Below are 19084 nucleotides of genomic sequence, written 5' to 3' on the forward strand. Positions count from 1 at the left end.
CAAGTGATACAACAACAATAACATACCTAATGTAATTTCACAAGTGGGCAAGGGCGGAAAATTTGAAAAATTGCATTCTCTTTACCTTTTTGAATCCCCTAGCCATTGTAAGTGAGGTCTGGGGAAGGTGGTGTATACGCAGCCTTATCCCTACCTTGTGAAGGTAGTTATTTTCGATATTTCAAGTGATACTTGAAATATAACAAACAAAAAAACAAAAAAAAAAAATAGATGCATGTTATGTATTTGTGTAGAATTTTAACATTTAATTACAATTAATAATTTACATTTTCATTATATTAAATTGCTTAACCTTTATGAATTGATTGTTTGGTAAGTATTTAACCGTTTATTTTGTAGAGGGAAAAGATGCTGAAAAGTCAAAGATCAACTAACAAATGCGGGCCTGGTCGGGCCCACATGGTATCACCCAATTTTGACGACTTATATCGTCTTTCAAAGAAATTCCACGAAGCAACTTCATTTCTTGTTAATTATTTTCAGCCATTTATAGTGGCTAATTTTTCTGTGGCTTACAATCAAGAAAGTAGTAAGAACAAAAAAAAGGTCAAAGGTACGTAAAATACAATTTGTGTATGCCTATGATGACATCTATATAAAAAAAAAATACAATTTGTATATCTATGGCTCTCGTAATGGAAATTTTCAGAACACATACACAGTGAAAAAATTATTAGTATATCTCCGTAGCCTTCCTAGTGACATAAGCAATTACCTAAACAAAATCTGTCTTTGTTCACTGCAATACGAACATGGAGTCTTGCGTCTCGGTCTCCAAGAAATTCTAAACTAATACTCCATTCGTACCAATTTATATGACACAGTTAAAACTTTAAAAGTTGATTAAATTTTTATCTGATTGAAATTTTTTTATATGCCTTTTAAATATTTAAATTTATTGATTATTGTGATTTATAATACATTTTTGATATACATTTAATACTAAGCTTCTATGAATTCACGGTCAAAATTTAAAATTGAGATGCGTCACGTAAATTGGACAGAGGGAGTATACCCTATCAAATACTAGACGACGATTTCTTTTGCTATTATATATGTACAACAAATAAACCCACCCATTTCATCATTCAGTTGCCCAAACACTTTGTGTGATTTTGAATTTTCAGTTTAAATTTTGTAGCTGTACCTGTGGCCACCACACTTGACTACTCCATGTATTCAGGAATGCATGGTCATGGCAATGGCTTGGGTAATACCAGAACTCCTTTATTAGACAGACCTCCTGTAAGTTAATTGTCTTTCAATTTCTGTTTTCATCTATAAATTAAATCCCCTTTTTTCTTGTTGGATTAATGCAAATTTGGATTCCTATCCATCATTTTTATGTATTTGAATCATACGTAGCATTTATTTTACGGTGTCAGATAGCATGATTTGGAATTTTCTGCTAATTTAGGCTGTGTTAGGTCATGATGTTCTTATATTGTGACCAAATTAATTAACCCAAGTTTTGTTGTGTTTGCATGGGGTTTTATGGTTCAAGGCTATCTTAGAGTAGATTGAACTGTTTTAATGGAAAGTATAGGCGTATGTTTGGGTGTTTAGCTTGGTTAGAATATTGACATGGCAATTGAAACTTGACTTAATCCATTTCTCTACGGTTAGGCTTAAGGAGAAGTTTATTGCTTAAAAATGTTGTTTGAGATTCCTAATCATAGAGCATGTAAGGTAGGGGTAAGGTCTACGTACATCCTACCCTCACCAGACACACTGGGTATGTTGTTGTTGTAATCATAGAGCATCTAATGTTGAGTTACTATTGTAAACAATACTTTGCTAATGTTGAGGAGCACCACATTAGTAGTTTTAGGATTTGATTGGGCAAGGAGATCTTTTGTCTTTTAGCAGATTATTTTTTTGGTTTTTACTGTTTACATCGTCTTTATAGATAGGGAGAAAGAGAAATGGTGCTGAAGATGGTCAGCTCGGAGACCTTGAGCATGGTGACTCTGTTCTGGTAATTTTAAGTACAGTACTTTTTTTTCCCCACATTTTACTAACCATTGTAGTGTACAAGTAGCTAACTTCATCTTCAGGCACCAAATGTGGGATTTGGCAGAGTGCTTTCACTTGTAAGTGGATGTTGTTTGTGTTTGTAGTTGGCAAACTGTGTGCACACTGGAGTTGTATCGAACTTTTAACATGATCCTATTTTGCAGGCGAAGCCTGAAGCAGGAAGTTTGGTATTTGCGACAATTGCTTTGATGATTGCAGCAACATCAAGCATTTTGATTGTAGGTACCTCTTTCAATTCACTGCTTTTATACTGAAGCAAGATTTTCTTATCTCTGACTTTACAATGCTCAATTTGCAGCCGAAATTTGGAGGAAAAATAATTGATATTGTCTCAGGTGATATCCGAACACCTGAACAGAAATCAGAAGCTTTAGATGCAGTCAAGAACACAATACTTGAAATCTTTCTGATTGTCATCGTTGGGTATTTCCTGCAACTTTTGGCCAGCTTTCTTTTTCTCTCTTTTCATGCTGCTAAAGAAAAATCTTCAATTTAAATTATCGGTAACTTGAATCAATGCTTGGAGGTTGTATTCTACTAGTTTAGGCTTTCAGGGGGAAGGGAGCATAACGAGACACTTGGCCCTCCAGTATGGTTCTTCCCTTCAATTGCATTTTGTTATATCTAACTTTGCAACAATTGTCTCTTTCAGTTCTGTTTGCACCGCGCTTCGAGCATGGCTATTCTCTTCTGCTAGTGAAAGGGTTGTAGCCCGGTTGAGAAAGAACCTGCTAAGTCACCTTATTCACCAGGTAAAGACATACTCCTGGCTAATTTCCTCTAATTAGTTTTTATCTTTCTCACTTTGTTAGAGTTGGTCTTGTTTTATTATTCGATCCTTGAAAGACAAATGCATTTTTCAGGAGATAGCTTTCTTCGATGTTACTCGAACAGGGGAGCTCCTCAGTAGGCTATCTGAAGATACCCAGATCATAAAGAATGCCGCAACTACTAATCTTTCAGAGGCTTTGAGGAATCTTGCTACTGCATTTATTGGACTTGCATTTATGTTTCAAACATCATGGAAATTAACATGTAAGTGGATAAAAACTTTTTAAGAGAAGATTCCTATTACGTTTTAGCTTCTTTTATTATCTTATATTCTTACTGATTTTTCAAAGATAAATCTAGTGTTGTCGCTAGCTGTTGTACCAGTCATATCAGTTGCAGTACGCAAATTTGGTCGCTACATGCGTGAACTTTCCCACAAAACTCAAGCTGCTGCAGCAGTAGCCTCGTCCATTGCTGAGGTTTGTCACTCTGCTCATATAGTTAGTCGTTTATACACAGCGTATGATAACTTTGACTGGTTCTGGTAATATTCCGTCCTGCAAGTTTTATACAGTTGCATTTTAATTGAAGTTCTTGGAAAGTAGGCTTCCCAAATTTGCATTGACAGAGTGAGTGTTGTTTGGACCCCAAGCAATGAAACCATTTTACTTCAAAGGAAGCTTGTGGAAACTAAATCTTACATCCTCTGAAAATGAATGTTTGCATGGAGTTTTTCATTGTAGTTCATAAATACGCCATCACTTGATTGCCATCCAAGAGAGGTCGTGTTATTTATACTCCCTTCAAACAGTGTGATAACTATCAACAAAGAAATGATACTACAAAGTCTTGTTACTTAATTCTGTTGAGTTCAAGTAGCTGCTGGGGTCTTTGCTGTCTTTCCAGTGTTTTATGAATATTCTCGTTGCTGGGAACTACATGTTTTCTGGTAGTTACTACTTACTATGTATCCTTTATTTTATTTTTTTCAAAAAATATTATCCTTTAACAAGTCAGTTTTTTCTTATGTTTCTCAATATTCTAAGCAACATAGTATCCTAGAGTTTTATCAATGGCGAGAATTCATTTTCATGTAATCAGGGCGAATTTTGTGTTTAGGAAACTTTTGGTGCCGTACGCACAGTGAGATCATTTGCGCAGGAAGATTATGAGATTTCACGCTATTCAGAGAAAGTTGAAGAGACCTTAAAGCTTGGGCTTGGACAAGCTGTGAGTTGCTTAATTCTTCCACCTCTGACAAGAAAAGAAGGGAGAGATAGAGAGTGAGAGAGATGTTGAGAGGATGAGAAGGAAAACCTGATATCTCGTGTTTTCTTCTGCAGAAAGTGGTTGGCCTTTTCTCTGGAAGCTTAAATGCCGCATCTACTCTATCAGTTATTGTAGTAGTAATATATGGAGCCACTCTGACTATCCAAGGCGCTATGACACCTGGAGCTCTTACATCTTTCATACTCTATAGCTTAACAGGTAATTCCCTTCATTTTTCCGAAGTGAGATGTACCCCTGATGCCCCATAACTTATGTAATATTTTAGCATTTATCAATATCCATCTTAGATCCTTTGTTGACGTAAACAACTGTACATTCTTACAGTTGGATCATCCGTATCTGGACTTTCTGGATTATATACTGTAGCAATGAAAGCTGCTGGAGCCAGCAGACGGGTTTTTCAGCTCTTGGATCGCACATCGTCCATGCCAAAATCAGGAAACCAGTCTCCATTGGGGTATGTTCCTTTATTCTCCTAATCCAATAGTTCGTTATTCAATACCCCTCTTCACTGCTAAAAGATTCCAGCTACGTGAGTAATTGTGGCATAAACAGTAATTATTTTCATGGGAAGACAATCGATGAACAGATGCTTGATAACTCATCTGGTAATATGCAACCGGTGACCAATGTGAAAATGCCTTCTAACTTTTCTGGGTGTTAAAAGTTCTGTTTATAATAGAATATCCAGCTGTCTTGGAAATAAAAACATGCATTTTGATGGTGTTCTATTTGTTGGTTCTCGCATTGTAATAGCAAATTCATTTCCTTTGATGTTTGCCAAAATTTCGATAAAGCTGGCCTGTCCTGCTCCATCAAGCTGTTCTGGTATCCTCAATTCTGACATGCATCGATGCACTTCCTCATTACAATATATTTTGTTCCATCATATCAGAACTTTCAGCATGAAGCACTTAACCCCTCTGATTCTCATGATCAGAGGCAAAATTGTGACTATTGTATTCAACATGTGCTCCTATAGCCAGTTGTGGCCCACAAGATTAAATGAAATGTCGGTTGCTTTTGTTACAGTGATCAAGCTGCAGAGGTAGAATTGGATGATGTCTGGTTCGCCTACCCGTCCCGTCCTAGCCACATGGTCCTCAAGGTGAGGAGCATATCCTCTTGTATTGTACCTACATGAACAAAAATGGTTGTTGACAGAAATAGGGAAAACCTTCTGTGGATTCAGGGTGTAACATTGAAACTACAGTCTGGTTCAAAGGTTGCACTGGTTGGTCCAAGTGGTGGTGGAAAGGTAAGACCCTGTGTCATTAAAGTTCTATTGAAGTTTCTATTGTTCCTCAAAAAGAGTGGAGAACTCATGAATTCTTTGTTGCAGACTACAATAGCAAATTTGATAGAAAGATTCTATGATCCCGTTAAAGGGAAGATCTTGCTCAATGGGGTTCCTCTGGTTGAAATTTCTCATAAGCACCTACACCATAAGGTAATACAATACAAAGTTCTTGAAGCTAATATTCCCATTGCAAGAAAAGCAGTAGATATTTCACCATACCATTCTTCAGTATGTCCATACCCTAACACCCCCCCCCCCCCCCCCACAACACACACAAGATAAAAGTGAGTTTTTTTTTCCAGCTTTTACAAGTTATAGATTCCTAAGTACATATTTCTTCCGAAAAATTTCAGGTTAGTATAGTGAGCCAGGAACCTGTTCTTTTTAACTGTTCCATCGAAGAAAATATTGCTTATGGATTGGGTGGCAAAGCAAGCACTGAGGATATAGAAAAAGCAGCTGTAAGTTTCAATCTCATCAATGACTGATTGCAGTCTTCTGCAAATATTCTAACTAATTATCACATCCCTGTTTTGAACAGAAAATGGCTAATGCTCATGAATTTATATCGAAATTTCCCGAGCAATATCAAACCCATGTCGGAGAACGAGGATTGAGACTTTCTGGTGGTCAGAAACAGAGAATTGCAATAGCTAGAGCGCTGCTGATGAACCCAACGATTTTATTGTTGGATGAGGCCACGAGTGCCCTGGATGCTGAAAGTGAATATCTCGTTCAGGTCTGCTTTTATTTTGATATCTGCCTGCCTTAATCTCCTTTGACTGTCAACTAAATGACCTGAATCTCTTGTCTTAATCTGTTTATATGCTATGCAGGATGCCATGGATTCCCTGATGAAAGGTAGAACCGTTCTTGTGATAGCTCATAGGCTTTCGACAGTCAAGAGCGCAAACACTGTAGCTGTTGTTTCCGATGGTCAAATAGTCGAAAGTGGCACACATGATGACCTTCTAAACAAGAATGGGATCTACACAAATCTGGTGAGGAGGCAGTTGCAGGGACACAAATCTGATAGCTAGTTTTCATCTTTGTTCAAAACACGTGATAAACTGAGTTAGCAAGCACAAATGTTCAATGAACTTGCATTCACATATAGAAAGTGTAAGGAGCAAACATCATTCCATAAATGACAATCTGTCACTATAGTTTGATATCGTGTGCACAAATCATGCATGCACCACTGCTGATTTTAACCATTTCACTGGTCGATACATGCTAAAGAGTTTTTGAGTGATTTATGTGTATCCCTATGTCATTATGCCTTGGAATTGCACTTAGCGAGAGTTTAGAAATATACATTGATAGTTTAAATTTGAATTTATTTGCACCCATAGTGTAAAGATTCTTTTCTTTACGCTATCAGTGAATTTAAGTATGTGAAAACAATTTAATTCCATACTACTTCGTCAGATTACTAATTAGTACTAATAATATTTATCAATAAATTTATTTTTAATTACCTAATAATGATCTGATTGCGTATACTTGGGCAGGGTGAGCATGGTACAGTAGATACCCATTACCATACCCATAACAAAATATTTTATACCATGGTTTCGGTATTATGATATTTGGTATGCATTTTTTTTTTTGGTATTCGGTACTTATAAAGAAAATACCGAATACCATACTGAAGTATATAAACATATAAAATTCATATGTATTAGTATATGTTATAATACTAACAAATATATAAACTAGTATCAGTACAAAACTAATTGTTTAGACGTTGAAACTGTGACTACTCTTTCTTGATTGAAATGTTTTTGTTGTGTAATGAATTTATGAAGAGGATCTCTTGTACTTTCTTTTGAATTTTACATGTGCGACGTTTCTTGAATAGCGAAATCGTAATTCTTTACGATATGATCATATGTTAGTTGAAGGTGAACAAACTATGGTTAGCGGAGTCGTAATTCTTTACGATATGACTATATGTGTTAGTCGAAGTCGAACAAACTATGATTATTGATTTACCATACTGCAAAATTTCGAAATCAAACTTAGAAATGATATAGTATTTTTAAAAATCGAAATTACCGTATCATATCCGCCCCTATACTAAGGGGGAATTCTATAAGCTGGGTATAGAAATTAGACTTACATCTTAAATGAGATCGTCCTAATGGACAATCCATTATGACCAGTAAGACTTTTTGTCAGTTGGTCATTTGTCAGCACAGTAGAGCAGAGACAAATTTTGTTTTATATGCAAACAACAGAGGTGTATCCTTTAATTGAAAAAGAGCTCTTTTCATTAATTGCTATTTGCCACCTCCACTTTTGGTACTCCTTAACCAGAAATAGTCGTCTTAACTTCTTCTCACAACCCATTATGATCGGTAAGACTTCATTTATTGACAATCTCTTCCAAACATTTCCGGGGTTATTTTTGTTTGCAAGTAAGTTATTCCTATTAGATTATAATAAAGAGGTCAAACAATGACAAGATTATATAGTAGATATATTTTTAATGATAAATATATGATTCAATTGACTAAAAACAAGATAATAAAAAATACGGAAAAGGGCCAAAATTACCCCTGAACTTTGAGAAATGATTTATTCATACCCTTCGTTATACTATTGGGCCAATTATGCCCTTACCGTTATACTATGGTCCAAATTTACCCCTAATCTAACCAGACTGCTACGTGTCCTAATCCTAGACGCCCAACCCATTTCCCCTTATAATTTCATCCGGATCAAATTATTCTGTGAATCCGACCAGTCAAATTAATTCACCCAACTCGTTTTTGCTTATTTCAATGTCCAAAAACACACGACACTTCAAATATCTCAGCAACTTCACAAAAATCAAGGCTTAACACGTTAGGCATTAATTAAAATATCATTAAGCAATCATCTTTCAAGCCATTTCAGTTAAGATCTTCTTCATACTTGTATCCCATCTGAACCCATTTGCCCCCACTTAAATACTTTCTTGCCCAAACGAAAACAAAACGACTTGTTGGTCAAAACAAATGATTAGCCTCACGCAATATAAATACAAAAAAAAAAAAAGATGCAAAATTTCAAAAACTAGTTCATTGTATTCTTGTTGAGTTTATTGTCCGAGTTCACTTCTGAATTTTCGAAAGTTCAATTGATGTGGTGCTTGAAATTCAATTGGGCTTGAATTTTTGAGCTAAAATTAGAATGCACATTGGGTGGAGAAGTTGGAAACGAATCTGTTGGGTCTTTGACATTCGAAGTTGTGGTCGATAAACTTTTAAAGTTCGTATTGGAAGTTGCTGTAAAGCAATTGAGTATTGAAAATTATTTGAGCTCAGATTAAAAAAAATAAAAATCAAAGTTCATCAACAATTCTTCACTGTTGACTCATCAAATTCTGAGTTGCTGAGATTTCTGAAATGTCGTGTCATCTTGGACGTTGAGAATCATTAACTTATTGTTTTTGAAACTGTCAAAACTGAATTGACGAAAGAACTTCGACATTGCTCCATTGTTGATATTTGAAGCTTCATTTGGGTCGGGTCATGGATAATTTTGGTTGTTAGATGGGGCAAAAATGACCTGGGTCTTTTAAATTAATCTCAACCCTCCATGTGTCAATTTTAAAGTTGGGACCCAGACATTTAACAGATAAGGGCATATTTGAACCCAAATTATAACGGTAGGGGTATTTATGCTCCAATAATATAACGAAAGGTATATATGAACCTTATTTGAAAGTAGAAGGGTATATATAACCCTTTTTCGTAAAAAATATGTATTTGATTTAAATTAAATAAATTTGAATAAACTTTAGAGAAAAGCTTTTGTTATTTTTTTTAAATTTTAGCTCTGACTTTCTTAAAAACGTTTTTAGAAAAAAAAACTTTAAATAATGTTCTTTGTTATTTTATTAGAATTGCTTATATCAAAATTCAAAAATTACTAAACGTAAAATAAAATAATTTCATATTTTATTTTGAAATTATAATCCCTTATCTTCTTAACAAGTTGACCCCTCAATATTTCCAAGTTTATCAAAGGAAATATTTTCCTTATTAAATTTAAATCAAAAGAAAAAGGATGAAACACAAGGCAAAAAGTTTAGATTTGTTATAAACAACTTGTAGATATTGTCCGCTTTGGCGCACCTCACGGCTTTAAAACGCGTCTCCAAGTAAAGGCTTCAGGCCCTGCTTATAAGCACGCACACAATCCCGTGTGCGAGCGATGTGGGAACTTCTAGTTCACAACACACCCTCCCATCGCGAGCATCGTGCTGATAACGTGTTATAAAATAATAACTATAAAGTAAATATACTGAAGAAATATGTAGAGAGAATATGTAGAGAGATATCAGTTTATATTACTTCTGCTCTTTCAACATTGAATCTGTGCATCCTATTTATAGAGAAACAGGACATGAGATATTTTGAGATATTTTGGGATATTTTGGATATCCACTATTTGGGATATTTTTGACACTCCCCCTTGGATATCCATTAATAGATGATGTGTCTCGTTAAAACCTTATTAGGAAAAACCCTGTGGGAAAAAGTCCTAATGAAGGAAAAAGAGTGCGCATATCTAATAATACGCTTTGAGAGTTGCCTCATTAAAAACCTTACCAAGAAAACCCAATGGGACAAAACTTGGTTAAGGGAAAAAGAGTACAACACGTATTTCACTCCCCCTGACGAAGACCAAGATTCAGATGTCGGAGTCTTCGCATTCCAATCTTGAATATCATCTTCTCAAGAGTTGAAGTTGGCAAAGATTTAGTGAACAAATCTGCAGGATTGTCACTTGAACGGATTTGTTGCACATCAATATCACCATTCTTCTGGAGATCATGTGTGAAAAATAACTTTGGTGAAATGTGCTTTGTTCTATCTCCTTTTATGAAACCTCCTTTTAATTGAGCTATGCATGCAGCATTATCTTCATATAATACTGTTGGTATTTTTGTATCACACTTCAAGCCACATCTTTCTCTGATGAAATGTATCACTGATCTCAACCACACACATTCTCTACTTGCTTCATGAATAGCGATTATCTCAGCATGATTTGAAGAAGTAGCAACAATGGACTGCTTGGTCGATCGCCATGATATAGCAGTACCTCCGCATGTAAACAGATAGCCCGTTTGAGATCGAGCTTTATGTGGATCAGATAAATAACCTGCATCTGCATAACCAACAAGATCTGTACTACCTTTGTTAGTATAAAACAGACCCATATCGCTAGTTCCCTTCAGATATCGCAATATATGCTTAATCCCGTTCCAATGTCTCCGTGTAGGAGAAGAGCTATATCTTGCTAGCAAATTAACAGAAAATGCTATGTCAGGTCTTGTAGCATTAGCAAGATACATAAGTGCACCTATTGCACTAAGATATGGTACTTCAGGACCAAGTAGCTCTTCGTTTTCTTCCTGAGGTCGGAACGGATCTTTGCTCACTTCAAGTGAGCGAACAACCATAGGAGTACTTAAAGGATGCGCATTGTCTATGTAAAACCGATTTAAAACTTTCTCAGTATAGGCAGATTGATGTATAAAGATCCCTTTTGCGAAATGTTCAATTTGCAGACCAAGACAGAGTTTTGTCTTTCCGAGATCTTTCATCTCAAATTCTTTCTTCAAATATTCAATCGCCTTTTGGAGCTCTTCTGGAGTTCCAATGAGGTTTATGTCATCAACATAAACAGCAAGTATAATGAACCCTGATTTTGTTTTCTTAATAAAAACACATGGACAAATGGCATCATTTATATATCCTTCATTTATCAAGTACTCACTTAGGCGATTATACCACATACGCCCTGATTGTTTTAAACCATATAATGATCTTTGTAATCTGATTGAATACATTTCCCGAGACTTTAAACCAAATGCTTCAGGCATTTTATATCCTTCAGGAATTTTCATATAAATTTCATTATCAAGTGAACCATAAAGATAAGCTGTAACCACATCCATAAGATGTATTTCAAGGGTTTCATAGACAGCTAAACCCATGAGGTATCGAAATGTTATAGCATCCATAACTGGTGAATATGTTTCTTCATAGTCGACGCCGGGTCTTTGAGAGAATCCTTGTGCAACAAGGCGTGCTTTGTATCGCACAATTTCATTTCTCTCATTTCTTTTCCGTACAAAGACCCATTTGTGACCAACTGGTTTTACACCATTAGGCGTTTGGACTACAGGTCCAAAAACCTCACGTTTAGCAAGTGAATTCAATTCTGATTGAATTGCTTCTTGCCATTTTGGCCAATCATATCTTCGTCGACATTCTCCGACAGATTGAGGTTCCTGATCCTCACTGCCCTTTATAATATTTAGTGCAACATTATATGCAAAAACACTATTCACCACAATTTTCGAACGATATAGTTCTTCACTCACTGAAGTCTCGGGTTTGCTGATTTCTTCAGGAATATCAGAATTAATCAGATCTTGAATCTCTTCATGAGATCCTTTCATAGTGTCATTCTGATCATTGTTTGTATTTCTTTTTCTTGGATTTTTATCCTTGGAGCCCAATGGCCTACCACGCTTCAGGCGTGGATGAGATTCAGAGGCTATGACACTAGTAGATTGTCCCTTTGGAACATCAATTCGAATAGGCACATTCTCTGCAGGGATATGCGACTTAGTTATTCTTTTCAAATCAGTAAATCCGTCTGGCATTTGATTTGCTATTTTCTGTAAGTGGATGATCTTCTGGATCTCCTGCTCACACATAGGGGTACGTGGATCAAAATGAGATAGTGATGGAACTCTCCACGCAATTTCTCTTTTGATTTCTTTTCTCTCTCCCCCTAATTGTGGAAAATTTGTTTCATCAAATCGACAATCTGCAAATCGGGCAGTGAATAAATCTCCCGTCAATGGCTCAAGATAGCGAATAATGGAGGGTGATTCAAACCCAACATATATTCCTAACCTTCTTTGGGGGCCCATCTTAGTGCGTTGTGGTGGTGCTACAGGTACATATACAGCACAGCCAAAGATTCGGAGATGAGCAATATTTGGTTCATGACCAAATACTAATTGTGACGGGGAGTATTTATTATAATGAGTCGGTCTAAGACGAACAAGAGATGCTGCATGTAAAATAGCATGACCCCAGACGGTTGTAGGCAACCGTGTTTTCATAAGTAATGGTCTTGCTATCAATTGCACACGCTTAATAAATGACTCAGCAAGGCCATTTTGGGTATGAACATGTGCTACAGGATGTTCAACCTTTATCCCAACTGATAAACAATAATCATCAAAAGCTTGGGATGTAAATTCTCCAGCATTATCAAGACGTATAGCCTTTATAGGATAATCTGGGAAGTGTGCCCTTAAGCGTATTATTTGTGCCAATAATTTCGCAAACGCCAGGTTGCGAGACGATATGAGGCACACATGAGACCATCTCGAAGACGCATCTATTAGAACCATAAAATATCTGAATGACCCACAAGATGGGTGAATAGGTCCACATATATCCCCATGTATACGATCTAGAAAAGCAGGGGATTCAATGTCAACTTTCATTGGTGATGACCTGGTTATCAATTTGCCCTGATGACAAGCGACACATGAAAACTCACTACTTTCAAGAATCTTCAGGTTCTTAAGTGGATGCCCTTTTGAATTTTCAATAATTCGTCTCATCATTATTGATCCAGGATGACCCATTCGGTCATGCCAAAGCACAAAAGTTCCTGAATCGTTAAACTTCTGGTTTACGATTGAGTGTGCTTCCATTGTACTAATTTCTGCATAGTACAGGCCAGAAGACAAAGTTGGTAATTTCTCCAAAACACATTTCTGGCCGGAGACATTCTTTGTAATGATAAGATATTCATCATTTGTTTCATTTAATGTCTCAACGTGATACCCATTACGGCGGATATCTTTGAAACTCAACAAGTTTCTTGGGGATCTAGAAGAGAATAGTGCATCTTCTATAACAAGTTTCGTCCCCTTAGGTAGAAATATAGTAGCTCTTCCGGAGCCTTCAATTAATTTCGAATTGCCAGAAATTGTATTAATATTTCCCCTTTTTCTACGCAATTGAGAAAAGTATTTCTCATCTTTGAATATAGCATGCATTGTTCCACTATCAATCACACAAATATCTTCATGATTTGTCATTGATCCAAATAATATTTGAGGATTTTCCATATATTCTTCAAAACGAAAGAATAGGCAAAGTAAACATCGAAGTAGATATTTTGATTAGACAAAGTATTTCACACACTTTATTATATATATATGGAAACATAACCACATTAGATAATACAAATGACATGTATGAAATATCTAAGTTAATACAGATCCATCACCGATCAGATGATCTATTTTCCCTTCAGGGAGTTCAAAGAAATCTGCCACATCTAGATGCATAGGCTCAACATTATCTTCAGAAATAAAATTTGCTTCAACATCCTTTTCTGCCCTTTTGAGGGAGGCTTGATATAGCTCAACAAGGTGCTTTGGCGTACGACAGGTACGTGACCAGTGCCCTCTTCCTCCACATCGGAAGCAATTATTTTCTGAATTTTTCTTTTGCACAACTTCATGCTTTTCATCCTTCCTTTTACACTGCTGGTGCTGAAGGGTATTATATGGTGCAAAACGAGAATCATGATTAAAATTCCTTCCTCGACCACGACCATGACCACGACTGGGGCCACGACCTCTTCCACGCCTAGAATGGCGAAAATTTGCCTCATTCACTTCAGGGAATGGGGCAGTACCAGTGGGTCGGCTTTCATGATTTTTCATCAGTAATTCATTATGTTGTTCAGCCACTAGAAGATGTGAGATTAGATCAGAATATTTTTTGAACTTCATCTCTCGGTATTGCTGCTGCAGGAGCATACTCGAGGCAGGAAAAGTGGAGAATGTTTTCTCCAACATATCAAGATCAGTAATATTTTCACCACATAATTTCAATTGAGAAATAATTTTAAACATAGTAGAATTGTATGCCTTAACAGATTTAAAATCTTGGAACCTTAAATGGAGCCAATCAAAACGTGCTTGTGGAAGTATGACCATCTTCAGGTGATCATATCTATCTTTCAGATCATTCCACAGCGTAAGAGGATCTTTAACCGTGAGATATTCCATTTTTAAATTCTCATCAAGATGATGGCGGAGGAATATCATTGCCTTAGCACGGTTTTGATTTGATGCCTCGTTTTTATCTTTGATGGTGTCTTCCAGACCCATCGCATTAAGGTGAATCTCGGCATCAAGAATCCAAGACATATAGCTATTGCCGGATATATCTAAGGCTACAAATTCACGTCTAGAAAGATTTGCCATTAGTAATGGAAAACAAAGAAATCAATACCTTCGAGGCTTGTAAAGTATTTGCTCGAGATGACAGAGTCTCGTGCTGATAACGTGTTATAAACTGCTTGTACATATTGTCCGCTTTGGCGCACAAACATATTGTCCGCTTTGGCGCACCTCACGGCTTTAAAACGCGTATACAAGTAAAGGCTTCAGGCCCTGCTTATAAGCACGCACACAATCCCGTGTGCGAGCGATGTGGGAACTTCTAGTTCACAACAAGATTCTCACTTTTCCCTTTTTCATTTTCCCAATCTAGCATAAATTTTAAAAAGAACTGCTATAATCGAAGTAGCTAAGTAGATTAATTAGACTATTTAGTAACTACAATTTTTTTTTTAATCATTAATCGAATACTTTTTAACCAATATCAAAGATTGAGTAGCTTACTTCACGTTATTGAAATGTAGAGATTCTAAATACGGATTGTGTGAGAAATATTTTCTCCTAAACGTTTATCTCTAAATCTGTAATTTAGGATAACAATTGAAATTGTTTATGTGGTTTAACAACAAGCAGATTAAATATTACCAAAACAATAATATTTTGATGTTAAATTGGTATGTAAACGCAATCAAAGTAATAATCATGAGTAACGAATGATGGAATAATCAAATATAGCAAAGCAAGAGATTCTTATTGATGTGTCTCCGAGGCAGTTGCCTGGCAACGTCACCGGAATACAAGAACTTAAGAGCTTGAGAACGATTATGAAGTGAAAGTAAAAACTATTATGTAATACAAGTGAATGGAAAAGATGTTTTTATAACCTAACCATAGGCAACGTTCTCGGAGTTGTATACTTCTCCCTGTGATCCTTATCTGCATGTTACTATATCTTCGTGCATACTGGGGGAACCATCAAAGTGGATCCCAAAGTTCCCCAGTTTTGTGGAGGTGGTTGCGATCTAGACCCATCTTGACCGGCTACTATCTTGTTCCTAGTCTTAAGTAGAGGGGTTGGTGTCGTACTTCTGGATTCCCAATGGATAAGGTCAACCACACCGGACGCATTCGGGTGTCGGACCGGTGCAACCCTTTTTGAGTCACGTCTGATCTATCTCCATTTTTCACATTTCGTCTTCTGATTCGACCAATTGTTGAATCCTGGGTTTACCCCATCAGTAAACATGACTTGTAACACCCCAAAAGTTTTTTTAGCGATTACTTGAATTTTCGATTTATCATATCTTGATAGTAAGGGTATATTTTACTTTGCACTTCCCGAATGTGTTACACCTTGGAAATTTCCCCGTTAGCGTACGGCGAATAGACCCACTAAGGGTATGATGTATACGACATGTTGACGAGTAAGAAGTAATATTTAATGATTCTAAATGAGATTTCAAAGACATTTGAGGTAGGAGACGAAAGTTGTTAAGGAAAGCAAGGTATATGTTGTGTGTCGGGCAAGAATTACGAGTATCGAATTAATGATAGCTTAATGACATTTTGGAGGAGAGTTATAATGTCCCTTATGTATTCATGCCTCACGTTTCACGTTCAAGTTCATGTATTCGCTATTCATGTCTCATGTTTGGGCACTGATATTTTCATGAAACTATGTCATGTTAGTTTCCATGCCCCATGTCATGTTATGTCTCATGTTCCACGCTCATGTCAGCTATCCAGTGCCCATGTTCATGTCTCAGTATTCACGTTTCCATGTAACCATGCCATGTTAGTTCAGTCTCCATGTTTCATGTCATGTTTCCTTCACGTTCATGTAGTCAAGCCATGTCTAGCCATATCCTTAACCAAGACCCATCATTCGAGGACGAATGATCCCAAGGGGGAGATATTGTAACACCTCGTGTATTCGGGCTAAGATTTGTCTCATAAGATGGGGGTATAATGAACCCAATTTGAGTAGTGTATAAATGGTGTTTGAAACCCAATCAAGACATGAGAAGAGTCTTTGGGCAAAGCAAAGTTGAAAACCACTCTACGGGGTATGTTTGCAAGTGAGTTTATAGAAGGTCTTACTTCCAACGACCATAACCCCTTTATTAATTTGGAATTTGGGAAAACTTCCTTGATAAAAGTTGTATAGATTTCCAACGGTATATTATGGGTCTTGAACAGAGCTGTGTACAAGAAGTTATGCCTATTTTACCGAACGCTGTTCAAAACCGACACCCGTCGCTTGTGCAGGCGCGTGCAATGGCCCTGCGACGCACTCCGATCGCACAAAAACCCCTATTCTGAATAATGATCTGAGTATGGTCGTGCGCTGCATGTGCGTCGCGCGACCATCGCATAACAGGGTCAGTTTCGGGTCAAAAGTCGGGTTTACGCGTTTTAAGCTATATTTAGGACTTGGGGTTTATTTCCCCAGCCTCCCCATTCACGAAAAATCTCTCTAAACCCATAGAGAACAAGTACCCAACCTCAAGAACCTTCCAAGGTAAGTTTTTATCATGATTCTAGGTTGAATCCAAGTCCCCAAAACCCTTCAAATCCATAGAGTTATGTTTGGAACATATTTGTTGGATGTGGAAACCCTAGAACCCCAATTCAAGAGGATTGGACTTCAAAAAGGTAATGTTTCTACTCTCTAATCGTTTATAGTTGTGAATTGATGAGTTCTTGGAAGAATAGTAAATGGGTTTGATAAAGAGGATTATATGAACTATGCTAGAGTTTTGGATTGTTGACTTGGGATTGTTGTATTCATGTGGGTGATGAAGAATGATGTTAATTACACCTAATTGAGATTGTAGAATCAACTAGAAGTAATAGAGTGAGGATTGGGTGAAGAAAACACCATTAATGAAGGTTGTGGAGCTTCATGCCCACCAAGTGTTTGATAAAATGCTTAGATGAACAAAGCATGGATATTGTTGCTAATATAGAGTCCCTATGACCTGTATTGCTATAGATTAAAGTTGAAGGGATTGAAGGACATTGAGATACGCTCAAAAGCAGGAAGTTAAGGTATGTAGAACTTCCATCCACATGTGGGAATCTCTACGTTCTTCCCCATGCTCCGTTTCTTGATATTCATGAAGTTCAAATCCTAGGGCATTAAACCCAACATATTGGTAGCCCGTATTTATGTACAGGAATTTTGTATCTATATTCGTTGTTGTATTCCTAATCTTCCATTACGGTTATTAGGAATCCCAGCTAAATCCAAGAATCATGAATTCTTCCTCATGTGTTCTCATTATGTTATATGAAACTTTATGATTCTATCTAGCAAGTTACAAGCATGTTTTCAAGTCAATTATATATATGATTACGAACTATTGTGATTACTCATGAATCAAGAATATGTTTGCAAGACTATGACAAGTTATCTTATGAAACTATATTTCAAGTTATTTCATGAAACCATGTTTACAAGTTATTTCATGAAACCATGTTTACAAGTTATTTTCGTGAAGTCATGATTACAAGACAAGTACAAGTTAATTCACGAAAATCATGGGCTTCTTAGCCAACTATATCATGTTCATGTTTTTGGGAGTTGCACGAATTACCGAGAAGGCTCAGATAGCCTGAAACTATGTAGCCACCATAGGACAAGGATCGCTCCGCCCAGTTAGGACGATACCTTAATTTTACACTGAATGGATCCATCAGGCACGTTACCACCTTATACCCTGGCAAAGTATAGGGGCTCTGCTGGTCCGGCGAGGTACCAGACTCCACGTATCCACGTGGTGATATCATGTTGTCGGTTTATGAAATGCTCTCCCTACTTATCATGTTTTTACTTATGTTATATATATACATATGTACTCATGCTCATGTTCATGTCCAGGTTTTCAGTTTCAGTTCTTATCATGTTATTCCATGTCCTATGTTATTTCTTTCGGTTACTTTACATACCAGTACATTCAATGTGCTGACGTCCCCTTTTACTGCCCGGAGGCCTGCATTTCACGATGCAGGTACTGATATACAGGACGACACATCTGCTCAGTAGGACAGCATTCGTATCAGCTTATTGGTGAGCCCCATCTCATTCGGGGTTTAGTTAACTTTTGTTTATGATTAGTTATGCATCTAAGGTATGCTGGGGGCCTTGTCCCAGTAAGTATGTTTCTAGTCAGACTCGTGATAGAGGTTTCATAGACTAGACAAGTCAGTTATGCCATGTCAGACATTTGGAGTCGTATAGCCATTTTGGCTCACTCATGTTTAAACAAGTATTTTATTAAGTATTATGACTTACCATGTTTTATAAAGGCTCATCATGCATTCACGTTATATTCCGCTTATGTTATGTATCATGATGATTCAGCAAGTCATGTGGTTCGCTCGGTCACATGCAGTCAGGCACCGAGTGCCGTGTTACGTCCAGGCCATGGTTC

The 19084-nt window shown here is 36.8% G+C and overlaps 1 protein-coding gene across 1 annotated transcript; it reads left to right on the forward strand.

Annotated features, from left to right (window-relative positions):
• The first annotated feature begins 701 nt into the window (after positions 1-701).
• Positions 702-6757, forward strand: LOC132632845 (ABC transporter B family member 25-like). Its single transcript, XM_060348947.1, has 17 exons — positions 702-1266; positions 1931-1999; positions 2079-2114; positions 2202-2276; positions 2357-2481; positions 2711-2810; positions 2922-3093; positions 3190-3308; positions 3949-4059; positions 4173-4317; positions 4444-4576; positions 5152-5227; positions 5312-5377; positions 5462-5569; positions 5773-5880; positions 5961-6158; positions 6256-6757. The coding sequence occupies exons 1-17, from the start codon at positions 1195-1197 to the stop codon at positions 6457-6459; spliced, it is 1917 nt and encodes a 638-aa protein (XP_060204930.1). The 5' UTR covers positions 702-1194; the 3' UTR covers positions 6460-6757.
• The last annotated feature ends 12327 nt before the right edge of the window (positions 6758-19084 follow it).

The sequence above is a fragment of the Lycium barbarum genome, chromosome 3, assembly GCF_019175385.1.
Source record: "Lycium barbarum isolate Lr01 chromosome 3, ASM1917538v2, whole genome shotgun sequence".
Classification (NCBI taxonomy): domain Eukaryota; kingdom Viridiplantae; phylum Streptophyta; class Magnoliopsida; order Solanales; family Solanaceae; genus Lycium; species Lycium barbarum.